We start from the raw sequence: 10,584 nt of genomic DNA, 5'->3' as shown, positions 1-10,584 counted from the left end.
GCTTTCAGAGTGGTTTTTAACAGTCCATTGCATAGCTCAATTTTTCCGGAGGGTGGTGCATGGTAGGACAGAGGATATACCCACTCGATACCACGTTCTTTGGCCCAGTGGTCTGTGAGATTATTTTTTAAAGGGGTCCCATTATCTGACTGGATTCTTTCTGGAGTGCCGTGTCACCACAAGATCTCCCTGAACCCTCGTGCCGCCTCAGTTTTATACTGTGGGATGGAATACTCTTGTTGGCTGGTTCTGCTGAGCTCACCCCAGGACACTGTCCCGGCCCGGGGAGCGCGGCGAGCGGTTCCTTGCGGGATGGGGGTGCTGGAGCATCTCGCCGCGCCCCGTGGGTTGCAAGCTGTGGTCTCTGTGAAATGCTCAGATGTCCTGTCTTATTCCCCACAGAGATCTGATTCCCTGAGAGCGTTCAGAAACGGTGCCCAGTTAACCATTCTGAAGTTAGGTTGTGACGTGGATGGCTTTCAGTAGTTCCTGTAATTCCTGGAAACAAAAATTATTTTGAGCCCTCTGCTTAGCTTGAGCCATACTTTACTAATGCATCCTGAGAGCAAAGTGTTGGGTTCTTTTTCTTGCTTAGCACTGATGGTTTTGTGTTTGATTTTGTTTGATTTTTGCATCTCTTGGCATTTTACCATGTTGGATAATGTTTCAGTAATTTACACTGGGTCTGTATTTCCTCTGAAATAACGTTTGCAAAAAAATATTTGAAAAGTTAAAATTTTATTATGGGTTTGGGGAACTCTGGCAGATCCACGTGGTTGGATTTTACGGTGTTTAGCAGAGGAAATACAGTATTGGTCATGCAACTGATTTGCGTGAGGAATGCTTACTGTGACATGCAACAATCACTGCACCGGTATTTCTGAAAGTCTATAGGTGGACAAGATTTTCTGGTAAATGTTTGGAAGTTACTATTCGCATTTCTTTTGATACTGTGATTGAAAATTGCTTTAAATACTCTCAAGTCTTTCCCAGGTTTTCCATCTGGGACACAAACATCTTAATTTCTTAACAAATTACATATCTATCTGTGAAAATGTGTATATATATTTTATATACGTGAGTATATAAAATATTACAACATGTGTAATGTATCGAGTCTTACTGTACGAGCTGCTTTGTTTGCCGAGGGTGGCTTTAGAGACGTCTTAATGTGGAGAGCCACAGCACGCCTGTCCAAGTACAGCCAGCCAACCCAACTTCTGTGCAAATACGCACAAACTTCAGAAACGGCCGTTAAGCCCTGTGCCGAGATTTCCCTTGCGCACAGAGGAGCCTCTGGGACGGGGACAGCTCGTTGGTGTCTCATTCTGCATTGCCGGCTGTGCTCAGGCTGGCAAACCGGTCTTTTTTTGGAACAAGCACGCTCCCTACGTGGATTTTGTGTGACGGCCTTGGTACAGAAAAGCATTGATCAACCTATAGGCTGCGGGGTTTCTCGCGCGCACTAACTGATTGCCGGGGGATTCAGTCACAACAACGTTGATTGAAAAAGTGTTTCTTAAAAGTGTGGTGGTTTGTTGTTGTTTCGGCCATCACCGAAGGAATAAAAGCCAGCGCCGCTGCTTTCGGCTGCAGCGCTTCCTTTGGGAGCGCTGCTTCTGATCGCTTCTGCTGAAGAAGTGCTCGGCTGCGTTTCTGTACGTCTGTGACGCAGTCCGGTCGCACCGCGCTCAGTAGAGGATTGCACTGCGCAGTCTTTTTTAACCAACGTTGTTAAGTTTGACTTAATCCCTTTCTTTTGCCTTTTTTTTTTTCCTGTGGGGCAAACGAGAATGGAGGTGGGTGATGTAAAATGAATGTCAGTTGCTATGCACAAGGGGAAACAAATCCTTACGTCTATAAACCAAGCAGGGTTTTCTTTGTTTAAAGGTGGAAAACTGTTGTGCTGTGAGTCCTGCCCAGCTTCCTTTCACCCCGAGTGTCTCAACATAGAAATGCCTGAAGGGTGCTGGAATTGCAATGACTGTAAAGCTGGCAAGAAGCTACGTTACAAGCAGATTGTTTGGGTCAAGCTTGGAAATTACAGGCAAGTTTGCTGTTTTGGGGGGTGGGGGTTAATGCTTTGGATGGTTTTGATGTGCTGTAGACTTACAGGAAGACAAAGTGGCCCAGTCTTGGTAAACAAGAACTAGAAAAACAATAATTTGTAGACTTTGTGTCAGGCATCGGTGTTGCCCTTGAAATTAAATTCTGCTTTTTGCAGGCAGTGATGGATACTTGGTGGCTCTTTCCTTGGCTCTCTAGAGCGTAATAATGATACGGGGAACCAGGGGGGCTTTCTAACAGAGCCGGGATGGCCCAGCCTGCGCTCGCTGTTGGGCACCTGCAGGATCACCAGCACTTGTGGCTGATCTTAGAAATTCACTCTCATGCCACAAACGTTCTTAGAAGGCGTTTCCAGAATTTAGAGGGAGAATTTTTTTCCTGTTCTGCATGGTGCTTCTCAAGTAGTGCCCGCAGGAGCCTGCATTGCTTTAGGAAGGAGTTAATATCTTAAAGAGAGAAAAGCCGGCTTTTCTTTCTCGATCCAGTTAGGCAAGTGCAAAAGCTAAAGCTGTGGCTCAGGAAACTTACACTATTTTTTTTTTTTCTTTTTTTTTCTCTGCTTTTCAGGTGGTGGCCAGCAGAGATCTGCAATCCCAGGTCTGTGCCTCTCAACATACAGGGCCTCAAACATGATATCGGGGACTTCCCAGTATTTTTCTTTGGTTCACATGACTACTATTGGGTACACCAGGGCAGAGTTTTCCCTTATGTTGAAGGAGATAAAAGCTTTGCTGAGGGGCAAACTAGTATTAACAAGACCTTCAAGAAAGGTAAAATCAAACAAAGTTTCTAGTGGTTTATGACAAAAATTCCACGTGTTTGTGTCTCCATCACCACTTAACCTGCATGGGAATATTATGTGCTTAGTGTTCTGTGTTCACGTAAAATTGCAAGCATTATGTAGATCCCTTGACTGCAGATAAAAGTATATTTCTTTAAGTGCCTACTCATTGTGTGTGATTGTGGGAAAGTTCAGTTTTCCACAAACTGGGAAATGTGAAGCTGGAGCTTGGGCTCTGCTGCATGGGATCGCTCTTCAGTATCTCAGTACCTGGTGACAGATCCATGATATGCTGCAATAACTCATTTTTCACTTGTGTTTTTGTTTAGAGAGTTCTATCACTAGCTTAAAAAAAAGTAAAATGCATACATGTGTATGTTTGATTAACAGCAGCTGGTGTTAATTGCTTTCTATTTCCAACTCCCTTGCACAGCACTTGAAGAAGCAGCAAAGCGCTTCCAGGAACTGAAAGCACAAAGAGAAAGCAAAGAGGCACTGGAAATTGAAAGGAATTCAAGGAAACCTCCACCTTATAAACACATTAAAGTGAGTTGGCTTCTTTCTTTCCCTTTTTTTATTCTGTGCATGAATAAGCTGTGCATTTAAACCAACATTTACAACAATTGATGCTTGAGGAAATCCAAATAAATCATTATGCTCTTCTTTTTCGGTAGTGTTTTGTTCTGTCTTACCGTAGCATAAGACATTCTTTAGCAGAGTATTTGTGACAGAGTTACCTGTTGAAGATGTACAATTTGAACTGGGGAGAGAAACTCGTGCTGTGCTGTCTGGAGTCAAGAGCTTTAATGTTCTTCGCTCTTGGCTTCTGTGAAGGGTGTGTGTCCCCAGTGGAGGCAGCAGTAGAGTGGCAGCTGCCATCCACCGATGTGTCTGCTGCTGAGCTGCATGAAGTGTGTTTGTTGTGACAAATGGGTCTAGAGAAACAATAACTCCATAACCACTACTTTCTTTCCTTCTCCTGTCGGTCGATGATTGGCCTCCATTAAAGCTTTTCTTTTGTCTTTGTCATTTACTCTTTTTTTTTCTTCCTCCTCGTTCCACAGTCCAACAAGGTAATAGGGAAGGTTCAGATCCAGGTGGCTGACCTGTCCGAAATCCCTCGCTGTAACTGCAAGCCGTCGGACGAGAACCCCTGCGGGCTGGACTCGGAGTGCCTGAACAGGATGCTGCAGTACGAGTGCCACCCCCAGGTGTGCCCCGCCGGCGAGCGCTGCCAGAACCAGTGCTTCACCAAGAGGCTCTACCCCGACGCCGAGATCATAAAAACCGAGCGGCGCGGATGGGGCCTGAGGGCAAAAAGGAGCATTAAAAAGGTAGGGTGACAAAGGTGGTGACAGCCATCCGCGGGTGGCGCGGGAGAGACGGCAGCTCTGGGTGCCTTAGGGGAACGCACGCAGAAGGGTTAAAAAGACGTGAAGCCGCTCTAGGTGAAGTGGTAACAGTGAAATCCGCTGTTTTGGCAGAAGCGTCTTAACCTTGATATTAGCAGAAAAAATGCTTTTTTCTATGCTGCTTCCCTTGGCCATCCCAAGAAGTAGTAACGGTATTTTTGTTTTCCTTCTCAGGGGGAGTTTGTGAATGAATATGTCGGTGAGCTCATTGATGAAGAAGAGTGCAGACTGCGGATCAAACGTGCACATGAGAACAGTGTAACCAATTTTTATATGTTAACTGTAACAAAGGTAAATATTATGTCTCGTTTGATATAAACTGTTAATGGTTGTAACTGGGGGCAAAATGCTGGTGGACGCATCGTTCCGCGTAGGAAGAAAATGTGTGTGACGTAGGGTGAAGTGGCCTGTGCCCGAGGTTGTGTGCTCTGTGCCTGTTTCACTTCTGTAAGCCCAGATATTCAGACACTTTGTCACAATGCTAACTCTGCAGGGAAATCTTACCACTTCTAACTCATTTAAAATAAGCGTATTTTTTGCTGCCTTAGCCATTAGTGGTCACTTGGCAGCAGGAAACCTTTTGTTGTTTGCAAGTGCTAAATATGTCTTTGTCTTTTTATTCGAAGGACCGGATAATAGATGCTGGCCCAAAGGGGAATTATTCTCGCTTTATGAACCATAGTTGTAATCCAAACTGTGAAACGCAGAAATGGACGGTGAACGGGGACATCCGCGTGGGGCTGTTTGCTCTGTGTGACATTCCTGCAGGTGAGGAGGTGGCACTGGTGTGCACGTGTGCTTCTGGCTGGAAACGGCCAAGTTCCTCTCCTGTCTGACGTGGTATTATTGCCTTTCCACCTTCGCTGTTTCCCCCGGTCTGTCCCTTCAGCGAGCTCTGTCTGATGGTGGAGCTGCTGCTCGGGTCAGATCTGGGCAGAATTTGCTACTTTCAGGGTTTATGACGTCGGTGTGCTATTTCAAGCTTGCCCTTTTAAACCCGTTGCTGCTCGTCCTCGCAGACTGTGAAGAGATAAATGCTACTGAAACATCATTGTTACAAGCCTGTCTTTCCTCAGTGCCCACGTGGGTAAATCGTTCTCCTTTACATTTTTAGGAATGGAGTTAACATTTAATTACAATTTGGATTGCCTGGGCAATGGTAGGACTGAATGTCATTGCGGAGCAGAAAACTGCAGTGGTTTTCTAGGAGTGCGTCCAAAGGTATGTGGCTGAAAATCGAAGCTTCCCTTCCCAAATCCAGCGAGTGAAGGGCTGAGAGAGGTTTTTGTTTTGTGTAACTTATGTCCTCCCTCGAAAGTCTCTGAAGATTTTTGCGGTTATGCACTGTGGTGCTGTTCTGTCTAGGGTAAAGCTGATTTACCAAATTGTGTTAATTCAAATACGTGTGGATGGGCATTTCTGGGTTTTGTAGCTTAAAAACTTTTCAAGGTGGATTTAATTGAGGCACAGTTCATGCAAATAATAACCGTGAGTTGAAGAAATGAATTTTGAAGCAGGGAATTTGTAAAGTGACCGTGTGCTGTGGTCTTTGTCATTGCCAGACAGCGTTTGCAACAGCAAATGAAGAGAAGGTGAAGAACGCCAAATTAAAGCAGAAGAAACGGAAAATAAAAACAGAACAGAAGCAGATGCACGAAGACAACTGTTTCCAGTGTGGCGATGGGGGAGAGCTAGTCATGTGTGACAAAAAGGACTGTCCCAAAGCGTACCACCTCCTATGCCTTAACCTGACCCAACCACCTTTCGGTAAGAGCAGTCGTGGGGCTTCCTCCTCGTCTTTTCCTTCCGGCACAGGGCAGTGTCTGAGCTGGAACCCAGCGTTCAGTCACACCCGATGCAGCACCTTGGCTTTCGCGGCACGGCGGGTTTGTAGGAGCACATCAGGGGGCGGTGTGCCTAAATATTCAAACGCATTTTTACACAGCTTGTTCTTCTCTGAGCCGTTTCTCACTTAGTTTTTCAAAACTAATGCAATCAGTCTTCTACATTAAAGCGTGCTGCAGCTGAACTAAAACTTCGTTTGGAAATAGCTGTCTAAGCACGTAGAATCATGGAATGTGTTGGGCTGGAGAGATGCTTATAAATCAGAAAAATATACAGAACGAACTCTGTTTCCAGTCAGATTCTTGTAAATAAGAAGCAGAAGCAGCAACTAAAATATGAGATGATTTTTCAGGGCTTTCTTTACGTTTGTGTCAACAGCCACAGCGCGGAGCAGAGGTTAAAGGGGGCGCGGTCCTTGGAGAGCACTAATTTCATTTTCCTTCTCTCTCTTCTCCCCCTCCCATCTCCAGGAAAGTGGGAATGTCCGTGGCATCAGTGCAACATCTGTAGCAATCCTGCGGTTTCGTTCTGTGAGTTTTGCCCTCATTCGTTCTGCAAAGATCACGAGAAGGGAGCCCTGGTGGCATCGGCGCTGGACGGCCGGCTCTGCTGCTCCGCACACGACCCCAAATCTCCTGTGGCACCCGAGTACTGGAGCAAGATAAAATGCAAATTGGAATCGCAGAATCCTGCAGAGGAAGCAAAGGAGTGATTTTTGTTGTTGTTGTTAAAAAAGCAAGGAGAGGAGGAGCAAGCAGGCGATGAACTTGAAGGGACTGCTATGACACATTCAGTCTTTGTCATCAGAGCCATCGTGTGTGGACTGGGAGCAGCAGCATCTCATGTTAGCGAGCAGAAGCAGGCGGTGGTGTTTGGTTTTTGTTGTTTGGTCTTTCTTTTACCCTTGAATGTGCTACAGCAGCTCTTACAGTTGGAAACCAGAAACGTCTTGGCCTTCAAAGAAAAACGTAGACCTTTTGACAGTGAAAAGAATATTCTTAAAATAATGTTCTTTTGAGTGTAGAAAGCAAAGCATAGCAACATATTTATTTATTTAATTTTTAAAGGGTGTTGGAGATCTGGTTTTGATAAGTCAGCGTGTCTTTAAAAACAAAATAGCAAAGCCAACGCAACTTTTATGTCTAGCTTATGAAAAGAATAAAGCCTCCCCACTCCGGGTAACGTTGAGATGCCATAAAGACAGATGTGGCTTTCAGACCAGGTGACTCAGAAATGCCTCCATTCCAGTACTTGTTTTAAAGGCATTTTGAGAAGGTAGGTTTTGGATCATGTTAACTTATGAATATTATTGTAAAGCTTTTCCTGTGAGAAATCAGGGATGGGATTTCTCGGAAGTTCCAGTAACAGGAGATCGAGCGTTGTTTAAGGACAAGAGAGCTGTAACTGGTGTTTGCAGACAGGGAGGAATTCAGAAAGAGCTTTAATTGCACGGTGGTCGCTTCTCCGTCCCGCCTCATTTGGTGGGAGAGCTCCCGGCCTTGGGGACGTGCCGCAGCACCCGTGGACCCAAGGTCCTCACCCTGCTGGCGGGAGCTCTGCGCTGGCTTCTACAGCAGCTGCTGGGTCCGCGCGGGCCTTGTGGCGGTTGCGCCGCTGTGGTTCTTCTGTCTCCCGTCGGCTTCAGAGGGAGTTTGAGCACTGAAGGAATCCGACCTGTGTTCGTGTTTGTTTGTTGTTTTCTGAGAGAGATCTTCTAACTTTAATCTTCATGGTTAATGGAGCTAAGAAAGATCTCGCCCCTTCTTCGGTGAGCAGAGTACCTGCTGTCACAGAGCCAGCTCGCAGCCTCGGGGCTCTGCGGGATTTCCTCCGTTAGGCAGTAGCTGTTTGGAGGTGGCTCAGTGAGGCTACTGCTCCAGGTTTTCTTTTGAAAAACTCCTCCTTCTCCATTTCTGAAGTTGGTCTGTGATAGGCTTCCTCGCCTCACCCACCGTCCCACCCAGTGCTGGGTGCCTGCCCTGGCAAACCTCCAGGCAGTTCGAGAAGGCAGGAGGCTGAAAACGTATGTGTGGGGTTTTAGAACAGGGCTTGCCTCTGGCTGGTGTCCTTGTCCTCACATTTGTGCGTGGGAGGATTATTTTTGTGTGTGTGTGTGTGTGTGCAATTGTAAAATTAGGAAATACACTACAGTTTCCTTAAGCAGTTCCTGTGCCCTGTTCCTGGCCTGGCAGCTCGTCCTGTGAGCGCCTGCCGGTCACTCGTGGCTCCGTTCGTGGTGCAGAGCGCTCTTGGGGTCTTTAAAGCACTTCATCTCGTGGTCTCAACTACAGTGAATGCCTGAAACACTAATCTTGCTTGGAAGCAGTGCTATATTTTGGTATTTAAACAAAAATACAAAAAGGATTTTATTTTTCTTAGCATTTTGCGTGATAGACGTCTCCTCTTCAGTTCTTACTGGAGGTGTTGAACCTTTTCAGAAATTGCAAAGGTAGCTCTTGCCACAGTGTCTGTAAGGCCCGATGTGTCCAGATTCTTTATTAGGCTCGGTAACGTTCCAGTGATTTTTCTCTGGGGAAGTCGGAGCGTTCTGAACACGGCAGCTGCACCGTTGTGCGAGCACACACCTACGCGCTGGTTCGGCCCCGCCGGCAGGAGCTGGGCTGGTGCCACCACCGTGGCCTCGCCGGGGTCTCATGGGGCGGGGAGCCTGCGTGGCCGGCGTCTGGGACATCTGGAGGTTCACGGAACACCCGAAAACTTGTCCCACGCTGTGCGTCACGGCCTCCTGCTGCCCCTGTGCCGCGCCGCCCGGCCTTTCTCCTCGCTTTGTGTTCACACTTCTTACAGGTGCTCCTTTTTGCCACCAAAAAGAGATGAGTAGTACCTGGCAGCTGGGCTCGGACTTGAAAGGGAAAATAGGAGATTGGTTTATAAGCCTGTACAGCCAAAGGTCTGAACTGGATTTTGCGCTATTGGGGAGAAGGTGCATCTGTCAAAAAAACTTGGAAGAACGTTCTGGGATAAGAAAATACCAAATTCAAAGTGTCTTGGCAGCTGTTCGCCAGATGCAAACTGTTGAAATGCACGTTTTTAACCCCATCTTTGCGAACTGGGTAACAATAATGAATTCCTTTGTAAGGAAAAGATTTAGCAGCTGTTTCCGTTCATTGCCGTCAGCAGAGGAGTCATCAGCTGCTGAACTAAATTTGCCTGGTCTCCGAGATAAGCGAGATTGGATAGTTTGGGCGTTTCGTGCTGGGGCCTGGAAGAAACCCGCAGAACTGCAGCTGATTTTCATCGAGAACGTCAGTCTGCTGCTCGAGACCGCTGGTTCCTTAACGGGAACGTGCTTCACGCTTCTCCCTCACTTGTGGTTTACGTTTCTGAGCTAGCCCCTGGCCTCGGGCGAGCCCCCGGCCGAGCTGCTCGTCGGGGTGCCCGGGGTTCTCTTGTTTACTGGAGTTTTCCTCCACAGCTCGCACCTCGCGCAGCGCGGGCGCAGGGGGTGCTGCTGCCCTTCCCTCGGTCCGTGGTGCCAGCATTCCTTGTTGTAGCTCTCAGACGATCAGCGCAGGCTTGTCCCGTGATCCAGCTGCTGAAGGCGTTCGCGGCTCAGGAAGGGTAACGTTCGAGGCAATTTTGTGGGCAAATTCCCTTCTCTGGTCACCGCCGTGGTCTTGGAGAATCTGGTTAGAACGGAGTAATCGGGCTGGAATTTAATTTTGGCCTTTCTTCTCAAAAGCTTCTTGTATCTTGAGTTCAGGATCGAATGGGAAGGACTAGACGTAATTAACAATGAGCGTAAAATCTGTATATATTGAAACTTTACAGAACTATGTGGGTGGGCTGGGGGAGGAGGGTGGGAGGAGGGATGTGCGACGCTGGTACGAAGTAGTCACTTTAACATTGAAACCTCTGCCTCATTGAATTCAGGGTTTAATGTACTTGAAGCTCTGCGGTTCCTTATACAGCTTATTTTTTATTTATACATAACTTTTTTTGTATCCTGCATTGAGGATGTCTTTTGACTTCCCCGAAGTTACTTCCTGCTCCCACTGTACAGTGAATCTACGGCAAATGGGAGAGATTTTCGGCGCAGCTGTCCCGGCCGTGTGTGTGTTCGGGTGCGTTGCATGAGAGACGGCGACCTCGGGGTCGTGCCGTCCCTTCGCTTTGGGTTTTCCATCGACTTCTTCCCCCTTCCGTTTATCTTTGTGTAGCAAAAACATTTGCACTTACTATACACTCCTACACTTTGGATGTATTCACAATGTCGTTCTGAGGAAAAAAAAGGTTAAAAAAAAAAAAGGTAAAAAAAAACAGAAAAGAAAAAAGAGAGAGAGAAAAAAAAAGCTGTTTCCTATTCTCTTGTGTTCCTGAGTGCCAGGCTCAGGTGGTGTTACCCCTGGGAGGGGCTGTCTCACTGCTCTGGAGAGAGGGGAGTCCTTACGCTGAAACTCTGCCTGTGCTTTGCATAGAAGACTCCTGTAACTAATGTGAAATCCAAAAGGGAAAACG

At 46.9% G+C, this 10,584-nt stretch overlaps 1 protein-coding gene across 1 annotated transcript; it reads left to right on the top strand.

Annotated features, from left to right (window-relative positions):
* Positions 1 to 1,890: 1,890 nt before the first annotated feature.
* Positions 1,891 to 6,817, top strand: LOC104267926 (histone-lysine N-methyltransferase NSD3; the record flags this gene model as incomplete). The annotated part of the gene is made up of 9 exons (XM_009871100.1): positions 1,891 to 2,047; positions 2,635 to 2,837; positions 3,282 to 3,394; positions 3,913 to 4,182; positions 4,435 to 4,551; positions 4,887 to 5,028; positions 5,375 to 5,481; positions 5,823 to 6,027; positions 6,576 to 6,817. Coding segments are annotated over 9 exons (1,556 nt in total), but the record flags the coding sequence as incomplete, so codon positions are not given.
* Positions 6,818 to 10,584: the final 3,767 nt, after the last annotated feature.

The sequence above is a fragment of the Apaloderma vittatum genome, unplaced genomic scaffold, assembly GCF_000703405.1.
Source record: "Apaloderma vittatum isolate BGI_N311 unplaced genomic scaffold, ASM70340v1 scaffold36876, whole genome shotgun sequence".
Classification (NCBI taxonomy): domain Eukaryota; kingdom Metazoa; phylum Chordata; class Aves; order Trogoniformes; family Trogonidae; genus Apaloderma; species Apaloderma vittatum.
The sequence above is the reverse complement of the archived record's forward strand: the minus strand, read 5'-3'. Positions and strand labels throughout refer to the sequence as shown.